We start from the raw sequence: 27,621 nt of genomic DNA, 5'->3' as shown, positions 1-27,621 counted from the left end.
AATCTTCAAAAAATGTGTATCACGTTAACACTATCCTGTAGCCGTTTTATTGAATAAACATAAAGGCCTATCTGGTCAAAAAGGTGTCGTTGCTTAAAGCTTAGGCATTTGATTCCACTTGTTAAAGTGGTTTGCACGTATTAGTGGAATGTATATATATCTTCTTCGTGTCACGCTATTAACTCATAATATTTCAACGACATTTGACGCATTAAAAAAGTAATTCGCTTAATAAAGAAGACTAACTCCCCTTAATGGCACTCTAACGGCGCAATTACTGCTGCCAGCCACACTGATATCACGTGATAGACCTATAGTCCAGGTCAAAGGTCAGACACGGAAGCGCACGGCGTGGCGTGACTTGGCTAGCGTTGACTTACAATGTATGTTCTACGGGGTGTTTTTTGTGGATTTGTCCACTCGGTTTATCGTCGTCCTCCTGTTTTTCAGCGGTTTCATAACCACTGTTAGTGTAGTGTGAGGTCGAATAGTGAAATTTACAAACCAGAGCCTGTAGTCGTCTGCCGCCCTTGACGCTGTAACTGCTGGGTAGTGCTTGCCTTCTTCAGAAATGCCAGCGATACTTTTTAAATCATCTATGTCTGGTACTGAACATATCAGGTTATTTTAAAAATATATGGCTAATAAAACAGGTATTGGCAGCCAATCATTGGAGACAGGTACCTCGGTATATAAAAACATACAGTATACAAGCCTGTAGCCAGCAAAAGGGGCGCGCCCGCACGAAAACGAAGTAGATACTCCAGCGCAGTAGACTACTGCAATCATACTGCAAACATGCTTCAAATCTGCTTCGATGTGGGGGCTAATTAGCATATTTGAAACATGCTTCTATCATGCTGCTAATCTACTGCATTAATGCTCCTCCTCTGTACAACCCTATGTAATTTTTGAAGTGGAATTGCAGTAGGCTATACTGCATTTCTACTGCAAATATGCTCCACACCACTACTGCGTTAATGCTTCTTTGCTACTTCGATACTACTGCATTTTCGTGAGGGGGGTTATTTTTCTGAACATGTGGATCTTTTTGTAATGAATACTTCATATGCCTAGATAAATGTTTGCCCAGAAAGGACCTTTTCCTGGCGAAAAGGGGTTCTTTCACCCCCACCCCTGGCTACGGGCCGGGATAAATAAATAAAACAGGAATTCACAACCAATTATTTGAAACTTGGAGACACGTTCATGTTACACTGCCAGTCTTCCACCAGTGTGATGCCTCCCTCCTGTTAACATCTCTACAAGTATGCAGGATAGATACCTCCGCCAAGAAAGTTATGTTTTCACCTCTGTTTGTTCATTTGTTTGTCTCTTCTCAAGAAGTTATTCATGTATTTTGATGGAATTAGCAGTTTAGGCCAGAAATGGTCTACCATTGAAGTGATTAGATTTAGGTTATGATCTATTTATTAAACAATGATTAATTATCAGTTAAAAAAACAGTTTTATTTGCGAAGTTATGCGTTCTCCGACTGCTTTTCCGGTATTGATGGTAGTATTATAACAATGATAAATAATTTCCTTTAAGAATCTCACTGCACATGTATCTCAGTGCCATTTACACAAAACCATTCAGACATTAAAACCCATTAATAACAATATATTTTGAATTAAAAATTTTAATGTTTTTAGAAAAATATAATGTTACATCTACTGAATGACAGTTAAATATTTCATAAATAAAACATGTTTTCAAATCTGTTAACATTTCCATATATCTGGTTTGCAGTTCAAGGAATTGGTTTTCTAAGTATTTAAGCTGCAATTTACATTTAGAAAAACCAGAACCGTTTTTTTTTAGTGTTTGTTATACAGGTGTAATACCGAGCTAGCTGTGTCCTAACAGCGATTGTAAGTGCATGTTTTTACAATATTGCTAAGGTACCATGGTCAGTCACATTTTTAGAAGTTGCAAGTTAGCAGAAATGCTGGCTGGGACGATGCATTGTGACAGTGGAGACGACTTTCTGGAACGGCCAATTTCGCTGGTTGAGACAGCTGGCTGAAACAATCATTGTCACCCCAAGTAGTTCGAAGCTCGTTAGTCGGGTGTCCCATTATATTGTCCTCATTGTTGTTGGTGACAAAAATTATCACGGAGTTAGCTCCTATGTCATTTCAATTCTATATACTTATACGTTAATAAATCACTCTGTTCATTTCCAATAACGAGCTCTCCGTTGTTATTAATAGCGACGCACTTGGGCTCCAGAATGTCTCTGCTAAATATTTGAATATTGCGCAGAAATCTTCCGTCTGTGCCGAGGACAACTACTCTGTTATTCCCCCTGTCAGCTATGAAAATGTGTCCAAACTTATCTAAGCACACTCCTCTAGGATAATTTAGTTGCCCGTCTCCACTTCCACTCTGACCTCGTGCTCCGTATTGGAACATGACGTCACCCTGGGGTGTCACTGCATACACACAGTGGGCACTGTAGTCGCTGACTATGATTGCATTGATGCCGTGGTGGTATGCACAGCGCAGCGAACCTTTACTGCACATTGGGATAGGAATTCTGTTGACAAGTTTAAACGATTTCAAGTCGTACACACACATGGACTGTGCACTTTCATCACATATGTAAATCTTACCCTCTGTACGGTCCACCGTGACACCCCCGGGTTCAGACATTTCGTACTGACCAAAACATTTGATAACCCGACCTGATGTTGAATACAACCTGCAGAATTTATCTCTCGCTGTGCCCACGAATTTATCGTTGCTGACTGTAGTGATACACTTGACCCATTCCTCTGTGTCGAAGTCGCAGTGGCAATCACCTGTGTTGGAGAACACGGACGCTGCAATGCCATATGCAGCTATAATGCACCCGTCCTCTGTGCACTGTATGTCTCCCAGCCAACCCTTGGCACGAAAACGATGGCTCAGCTTCGCCCATTGTAGCCACGTGGCTTTCTGAAACTGCTCCAATTCAAAAGGGTACGCTATCACTTGTTTCAAACTTCCAAAATACGTACCCAATGGACCGTGGTATGTTTTGGCCGTAATGGACCCCGTTTTGATGGACAGCTGTGGTTCAGGAATTTTAGGAAACTGTAGCACGTGGTCCATTTTTGTTTTTCCTGGCGTAAACGTCACGTCGGTGGTCATGATGGCAATGAGTGGTTCTAATGTCTCTAACTCTTGGATTCTAGTCTGGAGTTTCTTAGAGTGGGTCATGACGTCGATGTTAGAGCCGGAGTCTATAAGTTGCTGAGCAAAATATTGGACACTTTGTATGAAAATCTTGTTGGTTTCTTGTTTGTCTTTTTCAGCTTCTAAAGTTTTCACCTGGGAGGAGGTGAGTGCCTTAACTTCTGCCAATATTGCCTTGCTTATGTTTTCTACATTGCCTTTCAATTTGGTGTAATCAGACTCTACTTTTGTTCGGTAAGTTTCCAAATGCTGTTTGACATTTGCCAAGTTCCCCCCCTTCTGAGTCCTGGCATCTTTCTCAACTTGCTGATAATAATCACTGAGTTCTCGTTCAATAGTTTTATTGTTTTCATTAATATCCTGTGTCATAGCTAATTTCTGTGATTCCACCAAACGCATAACCTCTGCCTGATTTTCTGTAAGCCTCTCTTGGATTCGTGTTAAAGCCTCTACCGCTTTATCAAAACGAGACAATTTCTCAGGTGGGAGACATTTCAACTTTTCTTGTATTAGCTCCCTATGGGCCTGCACCACAGTATCTAACATCTTGACATGGTGTTTGCTGTGACCTTCTTCACAAAACCTGCACATGACAGTGTCGTCGTCTTGACAATAGAACGCCAGCGGTTCTCTCCTGTGTTTGTCACAGTATTGAGTGTTACCTATTACTTGACATAACTGTTCTCGTATGCTGGTTAGATTTAATGGAATTTCAGCATTTGGTAGAGGGGCAAACTCGTGGCCCTTGCACGAGGGTATTTTGTCGTGTAATTCGCGGCACGGTGCACACAGGTGGTTGGTTTCTGGGCAGCCCTGACATAATAAACTGGCCTTTTTATGGTTGCAATACTCACAAAGTGTCCCCCCTGACGCTGCTTGGCCTTTCACGAAGTCGGTTACTTTTCTTAAGAAGAAATCTTTCACGAGGGTGGTAAACCCACCTGGAGGTACGGGAATCTGCTGGCGACACACGGGACAGGAGAACTTGTTCTGGACACCATTCTTGGCTGCATGGTCAGCAATACATTCCAGGCAGAACGTGTGGTAACAGGGGAGCACTCTCGGGTCTTTATATTCCTCCAGACATATATGACAAGTTAAAAAGTTTTCACTGAAGTCGTTGTAGAAATGTTTCATGGCCATCTTGGCGTCTTTCCCTCCCAGGCTGGGCACAGACCTATGTAGAGGCCGACCCTTTCGGGTTATTGACGTGAAAACTGCCTTGTATTGATTTCACCTCACCTCACTGAAGTGCGTATATAACAAAAGGCGTCAAATATTCAATACAAGAAGTACAACAATGAAAGCAGAGAGTGCATATAGGCCAATAGCTCGCTGTTGCTACGTGGATGCCATAACAGACCTTAGCAATACTAGAAGTGTATTATACTTGTCCAGGGTCTTGTAGTACGTAACTATATGATATGTAGGGTCGTATATTTGCTCTATCTAGAAGAGAATACTACCGTACAACATTCATTGGGAAGATGCATATGTGATGAGAATAGAGCACAAATGAAATGAAATTAATAACAAACTCCAATCAGCGTCACTTTGTCTGTAACTCAGGTGAAACTTATTGCTGTGAGAAAATGAACAGCATTTTTCTTTTTTCAAACGAACAAAAAATTAAACCAAGCAAGACGTGTGCCTACATGTCGCAGTGCTTATTTAGATCTATTTACTCCTGGTCCACTGTGATCGAGACGACAAAGTAAGCGAATAAATTTACAGCTACCTGGTTTGCAAATGAACAAAGACGTTGTAAGGCCTAATACGAAAGGTGTATAGCTTAAGGTCGTGTTTATTTCTGGTGAATACAAGCACGGGATAAGCTTATAGTTCAGCTATTGTTGTTATTGTATGAACAGCGGGCAGGTGGTGCGGTGTATGCCTCCCTTCCCAATGTTTCTTTCTCTCGATCCTTCTCACTCACTTTTTCTCTCTCTGAATCGTCTATTTATCAATTTTATGGAATCAATTACCCTAACACATTCGGACTATTGACAGTGTTGAGGTTTTTAAAAAAGATTTAAAAACATTCTTATTTGCACAGCATTTTAATTAATATCTTCTCATTTTATCAGAAAAAAAGTTTTATTATTCAGACCATTACTATTTTAACCAGTTTTAATTATTTTAATTGTTTTTTTTTTTTTTTTTTTTTTTTACCTTAGCTTTTATTATATATATAATAAGTTGTAATCCTAATAATTTTACCTGTAAACAGCACTGAGACGCTAGTGTAGTGCGGTTTTAAGAAATAAATATTATTATTATTATTATTATTATTATTATTTCTCTCTCTCGATCCCTATCTCTCACTTTCTCTCTCTCTCTCGATCCTCCTCTCACACTTTTTCTCTCGCCTGTCTATTTCTCTATTTCTCTCTCTCTCTCTCTCAATCCCAATGTGCGTTTGTGTGTCCGTGCGTGTGTGCGAGTGAGAATGTGTAAGTCTGCCAAAAATGCTCCCCTTCCTAGTTAGCACATTTAAGTGCATCGTAGCGTTTGGTGGAACGAAGAAGTTACAGCAGGAAAGGGTGGGTGGGGGGAGGGGCGGGGGGAGAATTTACTTAGGAAAACAAAGTACATTGTGTAATACGACCAGTAGGAAGTTATCAAGCACATGAATATATGCGTGGAATAGATCTACAACTATGTAGGCATCATGCGAGTTGGTTATGGATATTATAACTGTACAGAAAAAAAGAGATGAGAAAAAAAGAAAAAAGTTCAACAATTGTGCTAAACATTTTTGAAAATATATATAAAACAATTATGTTTTCCAAATATAAGTTATAGAATGCTTGTTGCAGGTACATAGATTCTGGAATCTGGGAATTGTTTTGCAAATTCCTTAGCGAGTCAGCGAGTCATTTTCGAAATATTTACATTTTTTTTTCAGAAATGGTGTACACATTTTTGCTTTCAACCCAAATCCCCTAGCTCAGATTTTGGTCTAAACCAGTTAATGCTAAAAATTTTTGAAAGGAGTCCCAGTGCATGTTTGAGAGAGAGAGAGAGAGAGAGAGAGAGCTTAAAATATATCCGCCTCGACTCCAGGTAAGAAATACGATCTTCTTTCTTTGCAAGAGTAACAATGTTTCCCCCCTTTGCGGCTTACATGGAAAACACAGGTAGTGCGCATGCTCTACGTGAGAGAGAAAGGGAGAACTAAAAATATCTGCCTCGACTCCAGGTAAGAAATATGATCTCCTTCCTTTGCAAGAGTAACATTCCTTCCCCCTTCGCAGCTTACATGGAAAACACAGGTAGAGTGTGAATGAAATGAAATTAACTTGAAACGATTTCAATTGTGCCTCTGGTTGAAATTATTAGAATAATCATTAATCGTTAACACGATGCAAGATCTTCCTATGTTACCGTTTACTAGTTTCATTGAAATGTTAAACCTCGTCTTATCTAAAAGGGAAGATATTCTAAGCAACTATGACGCCTGAAAACCATTTTCCTGGAAATCTTATCAGAGGAACATATATAAAGCGGTTTGAATTATCTTAGTAATCGGGAGGTCCGAAGCCATTGGAAGCCCCCTGGCGTTCAGTTTAAGTCTTTAATGAATTGATTTGTGGTAAAAACTAAAAAAGTGTGCCTCTGGTAATTCATATAAATATAGTTCGTACCAATGGCCCCTTTGACCTCTCTTTTGCTTGCGAATATTTTTCTGAGAATAAACTGTTCGAGAAATGTGTTTTTGCATGTTTGTTTGTACCTGAATAATGTTACATGGTCAACATAAAGAGATCAGCTGATGTTGCGGTGGAGTACAGGACGCAAGCAAAATCCATCTTGTTCCCAGAGAGTGTATCAATGGACTATTTTAAAAAATTATATCGTACTGGAAATGTCAAAGCAAATGTAAAAACTCTTTTCCCAAAATTCAGTTAAAGAATGCTTGATGCTAATGCATCGATTCTGGATTTCAGGCATTTTTTTAATTGCTCAGCACTTCATTTTCGAAATATTTCCTTTTTTTTCAGAAATTGCAATATTCACTTTTTATACTTTCAACGAAAAAGCCCTAGCTCATATATAGGTCTAAAACCTTAAACCAGTTTTCAGGCTAAAAACCGTTGATGAAATCAGCCCCAGCCCTGCGCATGTTCTACGTGAGAGAGAGAGAGAGAGAGAGAAAAAGAGAGAGAGGGAGCTAAAAATATATCCGCCTCGACTCCAGGTAAGAAATATGATCTTCTTTCTTTGCAAGAGTAACATTCCTTCCCCCTTCACGGCTTACACGGAAAACATAGATAGTGTGAGAATAAAATGAAATTAACGTGAAACGATCTCAAGTGTGCCTCTGGTTGAATTTATCAGAATAATCATTAATCGTTAACACGCTGCGAGATCTTCCTATGTTGTCGTTTACTAGTTTTGTTGAAATGTTAAACCTCGTCTTATCCAAAAGGGAGGATATTCTAATCAACTAGGACGCATGCAAACCATTTTCCTGGAAATCTTGTCAGAGGAACGTATATAAAGCGGTTTGAATGTTCTTAGTGATCGGGAGGTCCGAAGCCATTGGAAGCCCCCTGGCGTTCAGTTTAAGTCTTTAATGAATTGATTTGTGGTAAAAACTAAAAAAAGGTTTGCCTCTGGTAATTCATATAAATATAGTTCGTACCAATGGCCCCTTTGACCTCTCTTTTGCTCGCGAATATTTATCTGAGAATAATCTGTTCGAGAAATGATTTTTTTGCATGTTTGTTTGTACCTGAATAATGTCACATAGTCGGCATAAGGAGTTCAGCAGAGTATACGGTGGTGTCAATAACTATAGGACGCCAGCAAAGTCAACCTTGTTCCTTGGCGGTGTATCAATGGACTACTTTAAAATTTTATATCGTACTGAAAATGTCAAAGCAAATGAAAAAAACTCGTTTTCCAAAATTCAGTTAAAGAATGCTTGATGCTAATGCATCGATTCTGGATTTCAGGCATTTCTTTTAATTGCTCAGCACTTCATTTTCGAAATATTTCCATTTTTTTTTTCAGAAATTGCAATATTCACTTTTTATACTTTCAACGAAAAAGCCCTAGCTCATATATAGGTCTAAAACATAAAACCAGTTTTCAGGCTAAAAACCGTTGATGAAATCAGCCCCAGCCCTGCGCATGCTCAACGTGAGAGAGAGAGAAAGTGAGAGCTAAAAATATCTGCCTCGACTCCAGGTAAGGAATATGATCCCTTCCTTTGCAAAGGTAGCAATCCTTCCCCCTTCGCAGCTTACATGGAAAACACAGGTAGAGTGTGAATGAAATGAAATTAACTTGAAACGATCTCAATTGTGCCTCTGGTTGAAATTATTAGAATAATCATTAATTGTTAACACGATGCAAGATCTTCCTATGTTGTCGTTTACTAGTTTTTTTGAAATGTTAAACCTCGTCTTATTCAAAAGGGAAGATATTCTAAGCAGGTATGACGCCTGAAAACCATTTTCCTGGAAATCTTGTCAGAGGAACGTATATAAAGCGGTTTGAATTTTATTAGTAATCGGGAGGTCCGAAGCCTTTGGAAGCCCCCTGGCGTTCAGTTCAAGTCTTTAATGAATTGATTTGTGGTAAAAACTAAAAAAAAGTTTGCCTCTGGTAATTCATATAAATATAGTTCGTACCAATGGCCCCTTTGACCTCTCTTTTGCTCCAGAATATTTATCTGAGAATAATCTGTTCGGGAAATGTGTGTTTGCATGTGTGTTTGGACCTGAATAATGTTACATGGTCAAAATAAAGAGATCAGATGTTGTTACAGTGGAGTCAATAGGTATAGGACGCCAGCAAAGTCCAACCTGTTCCCTGTGGGTGAATCAATGGACTATTTAAAAAAAATTATATCGTACTGGAAATGTCAAAGCAAATGTAAAAACTATTTTCCCAAAATTCAGTTAAAGTATGCTTGATGCTAATGCATCGATTCTGGATTTCAGGCATTTTTTTAATTGCTCAGCGTTTCATTTTCGAAATGTTTCCTTTTTTTTCAGAAATTGCGATATTCACTTTTTATACTTTCAACGAAAAAGCCCTAGCTCATATATAGGTCTAAAACCTTAAACCAGTTTTCAGGCTAAAATCGTTAATGATATCAGCCCCAGCCCTGCGCATGTTCTACGTGAGAGAGAGAGAGAGAAAAAGAGAGAGAGAGAGAGCTAAAAATATATCCGCCTCGACTCCAGGTAAGAAATTTGATCTCCTTCCTTTGCAAATGTAACAATCCTTCCCCCTTCACGGCTTACACGGAAAACATAGATAGTGTGAGAATAAAATGAAATTAACGTGAAACGATCTCAAGTGTGCCTCTGGTTGAAATTATCAGAATAATCATTAATCGTTAACACGCTGCGAGATCTTCCTATGTTACCGTTTACTAGTTTTGTTGAAATGTTAAACATCGTCTTATCTAAAAGGCAGGATATTCTAAGCAACTATGACGCATGCAAACCATTTTCCTGGAAATCTTTTCTGAGAAACATATATAAAGCGGTCTGAATTTGCTTAGTAATCGGGAGGTCCGAAGCCTTTGGAAGCCCCCTGGCGTTCAGTTCAAGTCTTTAATGAATTGATTTGTGGTAAAAACTAAAAAAAGTTTGCCTCTGGTAATTCATATAAATATAGTTCGTACCAATGGCCCCTTTGACCTCTCTTTTGCTCGCAAACATTTCTCTGAGAATAGTCTTTGTGCATGTGCGTATTTGCGTTTGTGTGTGTGTGTGTGTGCACGTGACCGCTGTTCGCCTGTTGGAAACTCGCCAGTGAGTGAAAATTGTTTTCTAGCTCGAAATAAATAAAATTCCAATATACAATTATCACTTAATAATAATATTTTTTAAGTTTTAATTTTTGACCTTAAAAAAATCAAACCAGTGGTACCAAATGCGACCTCCATTCCCCTTTTAAGTTTTAAGTGAATTGCAACTTACGTCATATATGACTATATCCATCTTTAGCTTTTTCAATATTTCCGTTAATTTTTTTAAAGCATAAGTCTTTTACTTTTAGTTGTACGTTTCTATCAATGGGATAACAACTATTCAACTTGGCCACTAAAAATAATTTTCCTGGGGAAAACAACACTTTTCCCTCGGTTCTACATTCAAAGTTAGGCCTTGGAATTTTTCTTAAAAGTATAGCCATCTATGCAGGTCACGTGGTCTCAAGACAAGCTCAAATATCAGGATAATACCTATAACTGCCGTTTTTGATGTAAAATAGAATATGTGATGTTCCTATGAGTTGTTTACAGTGTATTTATTAGGAATTGTGGATAGCTTTCGAACAGTTGTTATCCCTTAATTTAAAGAAACTATTCTATTTAATAAAGGGTGCAAAATAAATCAACCAGGAAAGCTTGACGTAATAAAAAAATGAGAAATGTGAAGTCGAATTTAACACAATTTGAAGATGTGTCGGTGAGTATATTTAGAACAAAGAATATAAACGTGAACTAAAATAATAACCGCGTTCACCAAGAACATTGTAATAGGACCTCATAGAACAAAACAGTGATAAAATACATATATGCACATTGTGATAAACAGTGATCATATTTTGACCTTTTGTTAACCAGGAATAATACTCTTCAAATTTCCATGTTATAGTATTCAAAATGTGCGTGCTCTTTGCTATTTTTAAATATGTTTCAAGAAATATGCAATTGCGTCCATTTTTTTCTTCATTTTCATCTAAAAAGCAGACGACGCCGTGCCCTGTTCCCGGATGTAGTCCACCTGAGTGTCGTCTGCTGGAGGAATCGCTGGATCCAACAAATGTTCCCGCTCTTTACTCAGGTACTGTCGGACCTGCGCATTAGGAAGTTCATCTACCACGCATGCGCTGAGAGCACTGCGTTGAATGTTCATATCTGTGGCGTCCCACCTGAAAAGCAATAATATGAAGAAGTTAATTTGGAAAATATCGAAAATGATGGCGGAAACAAAATGAAAAAGGGAAAATACTCTAAATTACTTTGCACATGTATATGCTTATTATGTATTTGACTCTTCACAGTTCTATATATAATAGAGTTCTCGGTTTCGAGAGATTTGCGTCTTATTTTATGCACTGAATTAAGTCGAGAACAAGCGTGCATTGATTCCAAAGTCAGCTTGAGGTCAGTAGCTCAGCCTGTTGCCCAAACTGTGCGCCGGATTGAGAAATAACTTACCAATCATTGGCGAGGTAGTCATAACACTCAACGTAGAACACTGTTGTCATTCCATTAAAACCACCAATGGCAAATATCTGGTCATCTATTACCTGAAAGATGTCATAAAACCGCCTAACCTTTTTCTTCTGTTTACTTCTGATGATATTTATTTTATTTATAGTTTTTCGTTTGACTGATATTTTATTTGTATAAAAAAAAAACGCTTTTTGAGAATGGTAATTCACGTCCGGTTATGTTTGACTTAATCATATGTGTTAGAACTAAGCACATGCTGGTCAGAATTTTATTAAGGGGGTGTGGGGCAAAAAAATGCATTTTGTACTCCGAACAGGAATTAAAGTTCAAACAAGCTAGGTACAACTGTATGTGTGTGTGCGTGTGTGAGAGAGAGAGAGAGAGAGAGAGAGAGAGAGAGACTCACCTCAACTGCAAAGTTACTCCTGGGTGTCATCATCTCAGCTATGGGCGTCCAGGTCTTTTTTACAGGATCATAGCGTTCTGCAGAATTCATGCGAACTATGCCGTTAAATCCACCTATAGCGTAGATGTGGCCCCTGAATGCCGTGATCCCTTATAATAATAATAATAATAATAATAATAATAATAATAAGCAACGTGAAATCTGTTCTCAGTCCTGTTTAATGTTGCTCGGGATTATCTCACGAAAGTCAGTAAGACAGGTGGTAAAACGTATATTGCATAATGAACATGACTGATTAACTTTTCAAAATAATATAATGTCTGTATAATGATAATGATGAACCAAATGTGCCTTTATTCTTAACCTACCAATTCCGCTTCGTCTGTTCCGCATTGGCGTGATTTCTGTCCACTGATTGGTTGCTGGCGTGTAGTACTCCGCGGCACTCAGGCACTCATTTCCATTAAACCCGCCGACTATATATACATTTCCTTAAAAATAAATAAACAGATCAATAAATAAATAAATATATCTGATTGACGATGAACATTTGCTTTAGCAATATTTTAGTAGAACAGAAAATGGTTGGGACTATACCTAAGAAGGAATGTTCATTATCTTTTCGTTTACTCATTTAACATCTGTTTTATTTTTGACAAAAAGTCATTAGCATATTAATGTAGCCTTAAGTCTGTTAGCATCACTCTCTCACCATCTAAGGTGGCAGCCGAGGCATCACTTCTCTGTTGGTGCATGGGGGAGATGAAGGACCACTGGTTGTACTTGGGGTTATAGCGTTCTGCTGTGTTCATACGATGACGGCCGTCATAACCTCCCATGGCGTAGATAAGCTCCTCACAGACCACGACACTCACGTAACACCTGGAAAAAGTGAACTACATGCACGTAACACAACCAAAAAGTTATTTGCAATCATATTGTGCAGGCAACTTAACGATTTTTATGATCGGATTTTTGGAATTTTGGAAAGCAGTTCAACTGACGAAAATAAGTAGCTTGAATAAACATAACAAACACAAATAATGGAAGCAAGCCCAGTTTCTTTATCACCTCTCTCTCTCTCTCTCTCTCTCTCTCTCTCTCTCTCTCACCTCTTGTGGTGCATGGGCGCGCTCTCAGCCCAGGCACGTGTCTCGGGGTCAAACACGCGCACACTGCTGAACTGCTCAGTGCCGTCAAAGCCGCCGATCACGTAGATCTTACCGCCCAGATACACCGACCCGTGGTACGCTCGTGCTGTGGCTGGCCGGTTAATGAAAAATTATTTTAAATAATTAAATAAACTAATAAACAGATTAACTGATTGAATAATAGATACCATAGATGAAGTATATAAATCAATATTTTCGCAATTAAATGAACGTTTTAAAGCAAAAAAAAAAAAAAAAAAAGCAGAAAGAGTCGAGTTCAAGTGAAATAAGAAGAGTGAACGTAAAACTGACAGACAGACAGACAGACAGAGGGAGCCCTCACCGGTGTCCTCCACATCCGGGTCCATGAGGTTCCAGCGGTCAGCTCGGGAGTCGTACACCTCGATGGCTTTGGTCGGACTCCCCCCGCTCCACCCTCCAATAACAAACAACAACTGGAACAAACACAATGGACACGAAGGTCACTTTTTACTTAATATTAATTAAAAATAAATCAATTTCATGTCTGTACCCAGTACTTTTAAGCAGTAATATATTTTATCAATTTCTATTTTTTCAATTGAAAAACGACAATAGGCCCGGGACGCTAGAATCGCTTTTTGAAACACAGATCTGGAAACTATACAATTACCTCGGCACCCTAAAGATGTTTCCATTATGAAGAATATGCATGCATATCATACAGAATCAGCACGAGAACTAATGAATTTTTGTAACCCAATTTTGAATAAACCAAAATCGTTCACAGTACCTCATGGGGAAGTCTAGGTCGCATCAGGGGGTTGCCTATAGCCAGGTTCATAGCGTTCGTCATCTCAAAGTCATGCATCAGCGCCAGAGTCTGTATAATAATAGGTTTACAGTCCGGGTTGCCCACCACGAACTCGTTGGTTTTCACATGACGCATGAAATATTCTGTCCCTATAAGACCTAGAAGTAGTGAAATTAGCATCAATTAACTCAACCTTTATTTATATATGTATTCATTTATTCATTAAAATGAAAAGACAAAAAAGACAAACCATTGATTGATACCAGAACGAATGAAAAAGAAAAAAAAAAACTCACCTAAACGAAGAGATTTTAAGATGTCGACGATGTATTCTTTCCTTTCCTCAGGCTTTATGGAGATCCATCTTATAGCTGCTTCATAGGCAAACCTCTCATCTCTGACGTTGAGGTCGTCCGAATTGAGCAAACTCAACAGCTCATCCGGAGCCAACATCAAAATCTCGTTACTCACCGCCGAGATCTCGCCAAAATTCCTGAGAATGAACTTGAGCGTCATGTGCTCCAGATAAGTGCAGAAATAGGCCTTGGCAAACTGCCAGATTCCCAGACAGTTCTCGATGCTCAGATGGTGCAGGAGGAACTTGGAGCAGGCCTTGACGAGGCCCAAGATGTGGAACTGGTCAGCCACCGGGAGGAGATGTTCCACGTTATCCTCCGTGATGTGCACCTGGCGGGAAGAGAAACAGATTTTCAATAAGAATTATTTCCTTTAACTAGGGGAAAGAATAGAAAGAGGTCTTCTTTATGTACCCCCCCCCCCCTCAAAAAATATTTATTTCCAACACGTCTAAAATAAACAAGTGTGCATTGAATGTTCTAGTTATCAACACATTTGGTTAGACAGAATTTGAATCAAAAGTTTGTGTCTATTTGTATACAAAATTATTTATTTATTTGTTTTTAAAGCGACCAATAAATACATTACCTGTCGGCTGTACGCATACTGAATGATCAGCTCCATATCGGCTGCAGAAACGTTCGGGATGAGGATTTCTGACTTAAAAGACTCCGAGAGATCGTTGCTGAACAGAGCGCGGAAGTACGGGCTACACCCGGACATGATGATGCGGTGGACGTGGAAATCTCGTCCGTCGCACTTAATGGTGACGTCACAGAGAGCCCCGGATTCTCGGAGATCATTGAACACATCACAAGCTTGTTTACTTATTCTGCGTTTTATTATATCTCGCTCGGAGTCGGCTGGAACATATATAAGTATTTTACATATTTAATCACTTTAAGTATATTTTTACAACTAACGACAATACAATGATATAATTGTGAAAAACGTGTGGATCATTTCTTTATTATAAAATTACAGACTTTATTCTATGTTGTGCGGAAGGAGAATTACACGGCAGAACGTTACGGATGCCTTTGTTTAGTTACGGTTGTTTTATAATACAATATCAAATAATATACCTATATGAACATAAAAATGTGTGAGTTAGATATTAATCTAAAAGTATTCGCTAAACTCAGCATGGTATTACAGTAGAACTCGCAGTGATCTTCAAGTTCAAATATATCTAATGTTATTAGAATAACTAGTATCGGTAATGGTGTAACTCAATTTTTATTTATTTCAAAATACAGAAAAAACATTCATGAAGCACACTCCAGCAAGAATAATGTATTTCAATACCTACCTCCTTTAATCCCCGTACAGTCCATGCTGTTATCATTGTTTTCCATAGTGAAGTTCAAACACCAGCTCCTTGTTTGTTGTTACCTTGATTCTGCAGAGCTGTGGGCTTTTATGACGTTATTTTCCTTTATGACGCATTTATTATTCTATGACGTTTTAAACGTCATGTCTAAACGGCGTAACGTCACGTCACAATGTATTTCCAGACGTTGACGTGATGATAACGTCCTGGGTCTGGAAAGCGTTTTCGAAAACAGGGTGTTTAGAAGACATGAATGGATGAAGAAGTTGCTTAGACGGATTGCATACCTGGAGCTCGCTTTTATTCATAGACAACGTGCTGTATTGTTCATCTTTGGGTCTCAATACTGTCATATTGAAAGCGTCATGAAAAGGTTTTATGTGAATTATCAACCAGATAAAAACACATTCGTTCGGAGTCTATAATAGAGCGATTTAATATTCGTCATTTGCCTCCATTATGACAAGGGCGGATCCTTATTGGGCTACATGACCCCAGCACTTCAATTTCTTTGCAAGTACCCATGTTCCCCTCCCACCCCCCCACCCCCTCCCAACAAAAAAAAAAAAATGTCCCACCCCACATGGGACACCTGATATCTATTCCAAAGACAACCATTCCTCTCACACTGGGCGGCGGGACGCAAACGTACGAACATCAGTTAGGGATTGAATTCAACGGCTTTGTGAACCACAGAAGTCGACAAGTAATTTTTTCTTATGATTTTTTAATGGTATATTAGACAGCTTGATAATATAGTGTGTGACACAGTTAACAGACGGTTTTGCTTTCAAACACAATGTCTTAGATAGCTTGCGACCCTCCCTCTCACGACCCCTCCCTCTTGGGGTCCTGCTAGTCCTGTGGGTATTCTAATTTTAAAAACAAATAAATTCATGCGCAGTGAGAGAAAGCAGAGGTCCTGCTCGTATGTCCTTTCACTTGGTACTATACTTCGTAGTCCCATCAAGACTGTGTACTGTTTGTTTAATAATGTCCGGAGCAACTTCTTCGTCGACATTAAAATTGCAAAGACTACTGAAAACAAAGACTGTTCTGCTGTCGATCGCGTTTATTTACATTTTGAAAAACTGAACCTCAGTGCTAAACAAAAATAATGAAAGATAAAGCAATTAACATTTTCAAGGCCGGTTCGATTTTTCTTCTAAAATATCAAGCCTTTTAATATAACCAGCAAATTATTATCTTTATCATTTGTTTTTTATTCTATACTCATCATCTACCTGATAAAACTTATCACATGAAAATGAAGAAAATAGAAAATATCCAAAATAGGCCAAAATGAAAACCACTATAACAGTTTAAATCTAAAAGTAAAAAAACGTATCTGCAAATGAAAAGAAAAACGTTGACCTGCAAAAAATGGGAGTGCTTAAATAAATTGATAAAATTGATAATATAATATATTGTCTTTGTATATCTTCATGCACTTCGGCACAATTTCAAAAAAACAATTACAAACACTGTAGTGGCGGCAATTTGTAAGGTGTGTTCACTACATTTCCTCAGTTATATTAATTACAATTCAAATAGCATTACAATTTTAAATCATATAAGTCATTTCTCAGTAATGTACTTATATGTGGATATTTCTCCTGTGGTGTATAGACCTACGTGTTTTTTAGTTAAAACAACAAGCTCTCCTTTGCTGTTGACATCAATTGACACAGGTATCAAAATGATGTCATTATCTGATGAAAACAAATAAATGTCGTCATTCTTTGTCGATACGTTACGTAGAAATCTTCCGTCTGAACCAAGGACAGCCACCCTGTGATTACCGTAGTCAGCTATGAATATGTGCCCAAACTTATCTACGCACACTCCTCGTGGATTACTCAGTTGTCCGTCTCCACTTCCAAACTGACCCCGTGTTCCGTATTGGAACATGACGTCACCCTGGGGTGTCACTGCATACACACAGTTGGCACTGCAGTCGCTGACTATGATTGCATTGATGCCGTGGTGGTATGCACAGCGCTGTGAACTTTTACTGCACATTGGGATAGGAATTCTGTTTACAAGTTGAAAAGATATCATGTCGTACACACAGATGCACTGTGCACCACTATCACGCACGTACACCTTACCCTCTGTACGGTCCACAGTGACACCCCAGGGGTCATACATATCACCCTGACCAAAACATTGGATAACCTGACCTGATGTTGAATACAGTCTACAGCATTTATCATGGCATGTGACCACAAATCTATCGTTACTGACTGTAGTGATACACCTCCCCCCTCCCTCTATACTGATATCACGATTACATTGACCTGTGCTCGAGAACGCGGACACTGTATTATGACGAGAACTGTAGCCACCATGTAAAACTAAAATACAACAGTCATCTGTGCACTGGATATCCCCCGGCATATCACTCACGTTAAAACAAACATTCCGCTCCAGTTTGTCAAGCCAGGCTACCTTCATAAATTCCTTCAGCGCAGGATAGTTCGCTCTCTTTTGTTTTAAACTTCCAAAATATGCATCCAAGGGACCCCGGTATGTTTTGGCCGTAATGGACCCCGTTTTGATGGACAGCGGCCGTGGCTCAGGGATTTTAGGTAACTGTAGCACAACGTCCATTGCTGTTTGCCCTGGTGTAAATGTTATATCGGTGAACTTGGTATCAAAGACTGGTTCTACTGTCTCTAACTCCTTAATTCTAGTTTGGAGTTTTTTAGAGTGGGTCATGACCTCGATGTCAGAACCGGTGTCTGTGAGCTGCTGAGCGAAATTACGAATACTCTGAATGGAAATCTTGCTCATTTCTTGTTTGTCCTTTTCAGCTTCTAAAGTCTTCACCTGCGTGGAGGTGAGTGCCCTAACTTCTGTCGTTATTTCCTTGCTTTTGTCATCTATAACTTTCTGCATTTCGATGTAATCTGACTGTACTTTTGTTTCATAAGTGTCCAAATGCTGTTTGACAGTGCTCAAATAGTCGTCTGTCTGTTGACGTACGTCCTTCTCTATTTGTTGATAATAATTTTTAATTTCTCTTTCAATTGTTTTACTGTTTTCTTTTATCTCCTTAGTCATAGATAATTGCTGAGAATCCACCAAACGTATAACCTTTGTCTGATTTTCAGTCAGCCCGTCTTCAGTTTCCACAATGGCTTGTTCTGCCTTTTCAAAACGAGACAGTTTTTCGGTTGTTAGACAATTAAGCTTGGCCTGTATTAGATCTCGTTGAACTTTCACCACATCCCCTAATTTTTGGAATTCGTGTTTACTGTGAGTTTCTACAATACATTCTCTGCATATTACAGTGTCATCGTTTTCACAATAGTATGCCAGCGTTTCTCCGTCGTGTTTATCGCACTTTTGAGCTTTATCTAATACGTCGCGTAACTGATCTCGCCTGTCAACTGGGTTAACTGAGAAATCGACTTGTGACAGAGGTACTAACGAATGACACTCACAAAACGGTATTTTGTCGTGAATGCCACGACATGTAGCGCACAGTTGGTTGGTTTTTGGACATCCTTTGCACATGAATGTGGCCTCTTTATCGTTACAATATTCACAAAGTCTCCCCTCGGGCGCTCTCTGGTCTTTCATAAAGTCTGTTACTTTTCTTAAGAAGAAGTTTTTCACGAGAGTTTCTAACCCACCTGGTGGTACAGGGGTCTCTTGGCGACACACGGGACAGGAGAACTTGTTCTGGACACCATTCTTGGCTGCATGGTCAGCAATACATTCTAGGCAGAACGTGTGGTAACAGGGGAGCACTCTCGGGTCTTTATATTCCTCCAGACATATATGACACGTTAAAAAGTTCTCACTGAAGACGCTGCACATCTCTTTCGAAGCCATTGCCATGGTATAGGCGCCTAGAATGGGCACAGCGCGCGCGCCCCACCTCCTACACGCAGACCGCCCCGCTCTACTGCTGCCGAAGCAGTTGAGCACGCTTATATATCATTTAATAAGTTATCTATACTACCTCAAATTTGTCACCCGATGGACACATCCCAATCAGGTGATATTGTTATTAACCAGGACGGTATCAAAGTCTAAAACCTGTATATAGGTTATGAAATACGGGGCGACAGTTGAATTGGAGTTGAAGTTTTTCGAATAGATGAAGATATATCGTAGCACATGTATATGGAAGGCTAAGGTTCGAGGCTTACATTTAATTAAACACTGTGAAATAAGGAGCAGGAGTCTGGGCTGTACGTGTATCTTTGTTAAGTATGGAAGCCTTGTTTACACAAGAATGTCAATCTAAAATGTGTATGATATATTAAACTTGGTCGAAATGAAGATCTAATCCAGTCCCTAGCTTCTATACACCAAGCCATTGTCATGGTACATGTAATACCCCCCCCCCCCCCCCCACTACACACCGACCGCCCCGCTGTACTGCTGCCAAGGTTGTTGTGTACGTGTATATATCGTTTAGTAGGTTATCTAAAGTAATACCTGCTTTAAATATGTCACCGATCAACACACCACAATCAGGTGATGTTGTCAATAACCAGGACGGTATCAAAGTCTATCAGTAACCATGCACGAGAAATAAAGCAATAGTATTACTGCCTGTCGCAAACCCCGTAGAAGGTTTACAGTACAAGCATTCATTATCTGACCATAACGGTTCAATCTGACATATACGGGCTTTTTGTTGTGGCTGAGTCTATGGTAATGGAAGACGTAGACCCCTGAGGTCGGGGAGGTGAATTTCTCCGTGTCTTCATTGTAAATGTTGCCATCGTTCAGAAAGACGGTGTCGTAGACAACCACGGCGTTACCTTTCCCCGTCTGGTCAAGATCATATGATCTTTCAGTGATTCTCGTAAAAGGGAAAAAAATTGAAATAAACTTAATTTGCATAATATAAATCCACCTCGTTAAACATTAACCTATTGTTAATGTTAAAGTATTATCTATATAATAGCCTATAGGGTCTTTGTTACCAGTGTACCATTGCCACTGTTTCAGCTTGTAATGAACACCTTTTATACCAAGCAAAAAAAAAAAAAAAAAAAAAAAAAAAAAAAAAAGACTCTGAAATATTCCACGGTTCAGATGTACGTAAAATCGCACAAAGAAAATTAAGGACACCTAATGAGTTTTGCATATTTCTTTGCTAACTAGCCATCCCTAAATTATCCTTATCCTTTCTTTTTAAAACCTTGACACAATGCAGGGTGAATTAGATTGATGTATAATCTTACGAAAATATTTTATCTAGTTTTCCATTTTCTAATGTTGTAAATACATGTAGGCCTATAAGTGATGAAATCGTTAATTACCAAAATGACCATGTACAGTGCTGCACTACACATATTATTGTCAAGACTGGTCTTAGTTTGTCGCGTAAAGAACCTTGTGTTATATTCTGGATGTAGACAGGTGTCGAGTTCCTGAGACCTGTTCCCAGACGACAGCGTCCATCTCTAGACGCGTCCCTTGTGACCGGAAGTGACGTAGGCCGGAAATATCGAGAAAACGGAGACAACACAAGGTGGAGATGATGGGCCGGCTTCTCTGATAATATACCTTGCACAATAATTTTAAAAGAATTTTTTCATACGAGTACTTTAATAAGCAGTTTTTTTTATATACGAAACAGCGATTAGGACCTTCAGTGATCGCTTCCACAATAGCTGACCCTTGGACTAACTAGCACTTACACATCAGATTTTGAATAGCGAATAAAAACGTTTGGACCCACCCCCTGATTCCTCTCCATATGACTGAGGTGCTTGTACCCTCCCCCCTCTTCTCCTCCAAACTCCCACACCTACGACTATTTTGATTTTGATTTTGACGTGCAAGGGTAAAAAAGAAGTGAAACCTCTGCAACACATTTGAAAAGCCAGTTATAAAGGAGACACAAGTTATTTAAACCGCAGACGATACATATCTGTCCCTGATCGGAATATTACACTGAGATTGTTCGTGTTGTAGCGTTAGCAAAGTGCGACGTGCTGTAGAGAACTGAGGTGTTTAACAAAGCTCACGCATGCGTATCACGGAGATTCATTTTCAAGGTGCCCCCTCCCCCACCCCCTCCCACACCACCCTCCACCCCCACCCCTCCACCCTCCACCCCCGCAGGTACGTGTCAAAGAAAAGAAAAGACAGTTTACGCAGCTTGTGAATCACGAAACATTTAATGCACTGGGAGTTTTCCACATTGAATGACAGAGAGAAAAAAAAAGACATGGCCAGAAATGTGCAGCATTCACACGATACGCGAGGGCGCTACAGTAGGGCTTCACGTGACTCAACTAGCCAATCACAGCACAACAATGGCATCGCACACAGACTCTGTGATAAGTGCTCAGCCCGTTGTCAAGTAGTGTTAGTTCATGGTAACAAGCGTCTGACATGTGCAGAGAAGTTTATTGTAATATATATTGTTCGTATTGTTACATTATTAAATCTAACTCTGTATCCAAATAGTAACTATACTGTACCAAGTCAGGTACTGATGATGTGCAGAGGTCATATATTCCAGAATAAGCCATTACCTCTAATTTATAACTTTAATATTGTTTAATATGTTATTCATGAAAGAGTTCATGAAAGATTATTTTAATTTGTTAAATCGTGATCTAATTCTTTTTATATTCAAATAATTGAATAGTGTGGGTAAAATTGGTCTTCCACTTCTTATTTGCATTTTTTCTTTACTACAAGATTATTTTGGAACAGTTGCAGCATTAAAATTAAAAATAAATAGCAATCTGAAAGAAGAATTTTGCATTATTATTAAATGATGATAGGAATTTTGGATTAAGAGAATAGTTAAATACTGAGTAGTGATATTGTCAGTCAATTTATGTAGAATCTGATAATATGATTGAAAATACTGATTGAATTCTTGGCCATTAAAATTTAAAATAAATAGCAATCTGAAAGAAGAATTTTGCATTATTATTAAATGATGATAGGAATTTTGGATTAAGAGAATAGTTAAATACTGAGTAGTGATATTGTCAGTCAATTTATGTAGAATCTGATAATATGATTGAAAATACTGATTGAATTCTTGGCCTTGCACTGGGCAGTTTCACATTTGTGCCAAGTGCTTTTTTTGGACTCCATTGTACAGTGGTAAAAGTTCTTCAATTAGCATGAAAATTTTCAATCAGCCTCTGTATGGTGCTGGTATCTGCTGGTGCTATCGGCAACGAATTAGTTTGCCTTTGTTTCTGAGTGAATCTACCGTCTAAAATCACTATTTCTGAAAATATGTGCGTTTTGCTGAGGGTAGGCTAGGCAATACACGGCAAACTTCTTAGTACGTGTGTACAACAGAATTTTTTAAAAACCCTAACGATATTTGGTCAGGAGTTGCTTGAAGCATAGCACAGCGTTGCTGTCTATCGGCATCAGGCCGTAAGTTAGTCAATTATCACGAATTACCCACGAATCGCGAACCCATTCATTTTCCTATGGCAATCTAGCAACTCATTAAAAGTGCACGCATGCGCAGTGGGCTAAGCGTGACGTCATGCAGTGCATTTCTGGGGATGGAAAGTCAATGTGTGTGTTTGCGCGTGTGTGTGTGTGACAGAGAAAACGTCTATGTGTGTGTGTGTGTGTGTGTGTGCGTGCTCTTGTGCACGCATTCTAACCGAGGACACACACCCGCCCGAAACCCACTAACCGAGGACACACCTCCAACCGAGGACGTCCTCGGTTGACATAAGCAGTGGAATGCATAAAGGGGCCCATTTCAAGTTAGGTGGTGAAATTTGACGCTATTCTGAGCCAGTCCTCGGTTATGCTGTATAGCGCGGGCCAAATTCCCGCCACGAGTGTATCAGAAATACTGTCCAACTTTTTGTCTGAAATCGGGCTATACACACGCGTCCTCGGTTGTGCTGTAAAGGGCGGACCAAATTCCGCGTCCTCGGTTGTGCTGTAAAGGGCAGACTAAACTGAAACTAATGTTATATCTCAGATGTCTATATATTCAGTAAGTTCATATTTTTAAACTAAAGGTCTTTTTTATCAAATTAAGCTCTCCTAGGCCGTTACGTAACTACATAACTATCATCGCACTGTACATATTACGGCACGCTTCTTTATTAGTACAACTGACTTGGAGTGGTTTAAATAAAGAAGAACTGTCTGAATTTGTGGCTCACTCGGTAGATCTTAGGACCGACAATCTTTTGAGGGTGCAAGAATTACTCTGAAGTATCAAATAAACGTACCGGTACGTTAATTATTTTTCCAAATTTCTTCCCGCCGGTACGCTCCATTTTCACCAAGTACGCTTATTAATTTTTCAAAAATCTTCCACCCGGTATGTTTATTAAATACATATTGTACCGGTGGGAAATTACACAAGTACAAGTCACGCTTTTTATTTTCTTAAATTGAAGTATAATGAGAAGAAAATTGAGATCTCATCTCATTACCGACTATTCTACCAACAGCACTGGAAAGTAGGTCAAGCGGAAGTCGCTCTCTGAACACAACAGTACATGCGTCACCTGATTTCAGTTCCTATAAATAGACGTGCTTTCCCTTCAACAGTGACAACTACTCATGTACATCGATCGAATGATGCAATGTCGCAAGGTGATGGGATCATATTTATAGCTAAGGAGGTCATTTCAAGTGCAGCAAAGAAGTTGTGCCTGTTTTCAAACGTCAATTATTTCATGCCGATTTATGATTCAGGGCCGTAGCCTGAGCAAAATGCCAGGGGGGGCAGTAAGCGGACACGAGGGGGCAAAGCCCCCTGAGTGGGGAGGTTGTGGGAGGGGGTGTCCCACGGTGTGGAAAAATTTTAAAAAGTGTATGTATAATACTGCATTCTGGTGCATTTTAACTGTTATTTATTGCTCAATCAGAAGTCAGAAATTGCGATTATTTTTTTTGCACTTCAAATCCCAGGGGGGGCAGCTGCCCCCCCTGCCCCCCCGGAGGCTACGGCCCTGTGATTTAAACGATGTTAAATCACATTTAATTCTATGTAAGATAAACCCTTAGGAGTTTACAGGTATGCAAAACGAACCTTATATCTGAGAATAAATTTACTATGAATAACGTCTCCGTATGGCTCTCGGAGGCGGCTTAGGTGCGACATATCTGGGTCTTCGGCCCCTGACGATTATGAAATTTAACTCATGGCAAATATATATATATATATATATTTTTAAATAAATTAGATATCCCGTTTTTAAGATAAATTATAATACTGAGTGAATTTTACCTGGTGATTTTTTTTTTTTTTTTTTTTTTTTTTTACAATGATCAATAGCTAGCTTTTTTCTTTCTCTTCTTCTTCTTTACTTTTATTTATTTATTTCATTTTTTATTTGGGGGGGGGGAGTGGTGCAAAGGTTTTTTCCACCCAGTACTTTTATTCCATCCAGTACTTTTATTAAATTTCGAGATTTTTTACACCCAGTACTTTTATTCCATCAGTACTTTTATTAAATTTTGAGATTTTTTCCACCCAGTACTTTTATTCCATCAGTTCTTTTATTCGATACTTCAGAGTAAATGAAAAGGGTAAATGGATCGTCCGTAAACCCCTTTTACACTGGGGCGGCGTCCTTTGTGCGACCAAGAAACTGGCATCACTGTGGTCGTAGAAAGGAGGTACAAGCATTGCTTTGGTTGAAAAAAATGAATATTTGGTGATTGGCCAGTTGTCAGAAAGTTAAGTATTATAATTTTGTACTCTCAAATGGATCCGTACTACAGGACGCAGAAAGGACGCCGTCCAGTGTAAAGGGCCCCTTAGCTAACTATGAATTAATCTACCCCTGACAGTTTGAAGAAGGCTATGACATTATGAAACATTTATTATTACATAATGGCTCTGCGAACTACAGTCACTTCTTTTCACCTGTAGATCTGACCTGTTTGTTATACACCTGGCTGCTAGAATAAATACTAAATCTAACAACTGAAGTGAAATTATATTTTGAATGGGCCCCTGTCGGTCCATGTCGCTAACACAGAGCACACATATTCATAAACACCGCATTTGCAAGAACCGCTTTGTGAAATAAAAAAAGAAAAAAAAAGACGCACCGACAATTACGCGTCCTGATATATAGGCCTACAGTTCGGATATGCACACGGCAAAAACGATTAAGGGACCGTTCCCAGATCCTATCGTACTAACTATGGATCGATTTCTCTCAGAAGGAATGCTATATAAATTGCAATCAACGTAATCAGTGTGATCTGGCCAATTTTACAAAGTTGCTGTTTTTCCCTTTTCTCAGCATAATATTATATGCGATGCAACATTTTAAAGAGAACCGATAGGTCTATTTTCATGAAACTCACAGAACTGATGAATATTAGTTAAACGCAGGTCAAGTTTGAAAATCTTCATAATGGGCTGCTTTTTTTTTCAGAAAATTTGCTGTTGTTTTTGCTTTTTTCAGCATACATGCAACAATGTAAACACAGTTCAAGGGGAAGCAATAGGTCCATTGTCATGAAACTCACAGAACTGATGATTATTAGTAAAAGGGTTGTCAAGATCAAAAATCGGCATAACCGGGCCATTTTTTGTCAAAAGTTATGCTGTTTTTTTTTCTGCCATTTTCAGCATATAAGTAACACTGTAAGCACATTTCAGGGAGAACCGATAGGCCTGTTGTCATTAAACTCACAGGAGTGATCAATGTTACCAATATACAAATCAAGTTTGAAAATAGGATTGATTGGTTGAGTTTTGTGGAAGTTGTGCCTTGTTTTGATATATATAAGTGGTTTTCCTCAGATTTGATTGTCAGGCATGTTGACAGTTTCGTTATTGAACTAACTAGATATGTAAATATGTTAGTGTTTGTCTGAAATTTTCTGCATCTTTACAACATTGCTAGTTAATTATATTAATATGACGGTAAACATGTTATCATGTACTGTGTAATACAGTGTCTCAAAATGGAGGAAATGGGGTGATTATTTTCAAAAGTTTTGCATTTTTTTTCTCCTTTTTTCAGTGTACATGCAACACTGTAAACACACTTCAAGGAGAACCAATAGGCCTGTTTTCACGAAACTCAGAGAACTGATGATTATTAGTAAATTAAAAAGAATGATCAAGATTGAAAATCAGCATGACCAGGCCCTTTTCTTTCAAATGTTATGCTGGTTTTTTTTCAGCATATATGTAACACTGTAAGCACATTTCAAGGAGAACCAATAAGCCTGTTTTCATGAAACTCACAGAACTGATGATTATTAGTAAAAGAATGGTCAAGATTGAAAATCAGCATGACCAGGCCCTTTTCTTTCAAATGTTATGCTGTTTTTTTAAGCATATAAGTAACACTGTAAACACATTTAAAGGAGAACCAATAGGCCTCTTTTCATAAAACTCACAGAACTGATGATTATAAGTAAAAGAATGGTCAAGATTGAAAATCAGCATGACCAGGCCCTTTTCTTTCAAATGTTATGCTGTTTTTTTTTTTTTTCAGCATATAAGTAACACTGTAAGCACATTTCAGGGAGAACCAATAAGCCTGTTTTCATGAAACTCACAGGAGTAATCAATGTTATCTATATACAAATCAAGTTTAAAAATAAGATTGATTGGTTGAGTTTTGAGGGACTTCAGCTTTTATTTGTATATAAGTGGTTTTCCTCAGATTTGATTGTCAGGCATGTTGACAGTTTCGTTATTGAACTAACTAGATATGTAAATATGTTAGTGTTTGTCTGAAATTTTCTGCATCTTTACAACATTGCTAGTTGATTATATAAATATGACGGTAAACATGTTATCATGTACTGTGTAATACAGTGTCTCAAAATGGAGGTAATGGGGTGATTATTTTCAAAAGTTTTGCATTTTTTTCTCCTTTTTTCAGTGTACATGCAACACTGTAAACACACTTCAAGGAGAACCAATAGGCCTGTTTTCATGAAACTCAGAGAACTGATGATTATTAGTAAATTAAAAAGAATGATCAAGATTGAAAATCAGCATGACCAGGCCCTTTTCTTTCAAATGTTATGCTGTTTTTTTTTCAGCATATATGTAACACTGTAAGCACATTTCAAGGAGAACCAATAAGCCTGTTTTCACGAAACTCACAGAACTGATGATTATTAGTAAAAGAATGGTCAAGATTGAAAATCAGCATGACCAGGCCCTTTTCTTTCAAATGTTATGCTGTTTTTTTTAAGCATATAAGTAACACTGTAAACACATTTCA

General features: G+C 38.7%; 3 protein-coding genes across 3 annotated transcripts; all 3 read right to left on the bottom strand.

Moving 5' to 3' along the window:
• Positions 1-1,633: 1,633 nt before the first annotated feature.
• Positions 1,634-4,371, bottom strand: LOC106153020 (uncharacterized). The gene has a single exon (XM_024075409.2). The coding sequence runs from the start codon at positions 4,325-4,327 to the stop codon at positions 2,138-2,140; it is 2,190 nt and encodes a 729-aa protein (XP_023931177.2). The 5' UTR covers positions 4,328-4,371; the 3' UTR covers positions 1,634-2,137.
• Positions 4,372-10,018: 5,647 nt separating this feature from the next.
• Positions 10,019-15,578, bottom strand: LOC106164120 (kelch-like protein 10). Its single transcript, XM_024075408.2, has 11 exons — positions 15,410-15,578; positions 14,686-14,960; positions 14,037-14,427; positions 13,720-13,898; positions 13,291-13,402; positions 12,909-13,059; positions 12,509-12,678; positions 12,165-12,287; positions 11,797-11,945; positions 11,373-11,464; positions 10,019-11,083 (listed from the first exon to the last, which is right to left on the bottom strand). Exons 1-11 carry the CDS (start codon positions 15,453-15,455, stop codon positions 10,891-10,893), a joined length of 1,881 nt encoding a protein of 626 aa, XP_023931176.2. The 5' UTR covers positions 15,456-15,578; the 3' UTR covers positions 10,019-10,890.
• A 1,430-nt stretch (positions 15,579-17,008) lies between these two features.
• On the bottom strand, positions 17,009-19,393 carry LOC147761968 (uncharacterized). Its single transcript, XM_087014112.1, has one exon. It carries the CDS (start codon positions 19,277-19,279, stop codon positions 17,009-17,011), a length of 2,271 nt encoding a protein of 756 aa, XP_086870238.1. The 5' UTR covers positions 19,280-19,393.
• Between the last annotated feature and the right edge of the window lie 8,228 nt (positions 19,394-27,621).

The sequence above is a fragment of the Lingula anatina genome, chromosome 5 (genome assembly GCF_051362555.1).
Source record: "Lingula anatina isolate TDL-2025a chromosome 5, LinAna3.0, whole genome shotgun sequence".
In the NCBI taxonomy this organism is placed as follows: Eukaryota; Metazoa; Brachiopoda; class Lingulata; order Lingulida; family Lingulidae; genus Lingula; species Lingula anatina.
This window is presented reverse-complemented; position numbering and strand designations above follow the sequence as displayed.

Bases quoted from the DNA above. Each gene is read 5' to 3' on its own strand.
- LOC147761968 (XM_087014112.1), bottom strand. From the start codon at position 19,279: ATGGCAATGGCTTCGAAAGAGATGTGCAGCGTCTTCAGTGAGAACTTT.
- LOC106164120 (XM_024075408.2), bottom strand. From the start codon at position 15,455: ATGGAAAACAATGATAACAGCATGGACTGTACGGGGATTAAAGGAG. The intron at 13,899-14,036 runs GTGAGTTTTTTT...CACTACTTCTAG, and splicing joins CTTAAAATCTCTTCGTTTAG to GTCTTATAGGGACAGAATAT. The intron at 11,084-11,372 runs GTAAGTTATTTC...ATTGCTTTTCAG, and splicing joins GACTACCTCGCCAATGATTG to GTGGGACGCCACAGATATGA.
- LOC106153020 (XM_024075409.2), bottom strand. From the start codon at position 4,327: ATGGCCATGAAACATTTCTACAACGACTTCAGTGAAAACTTTTTAACT.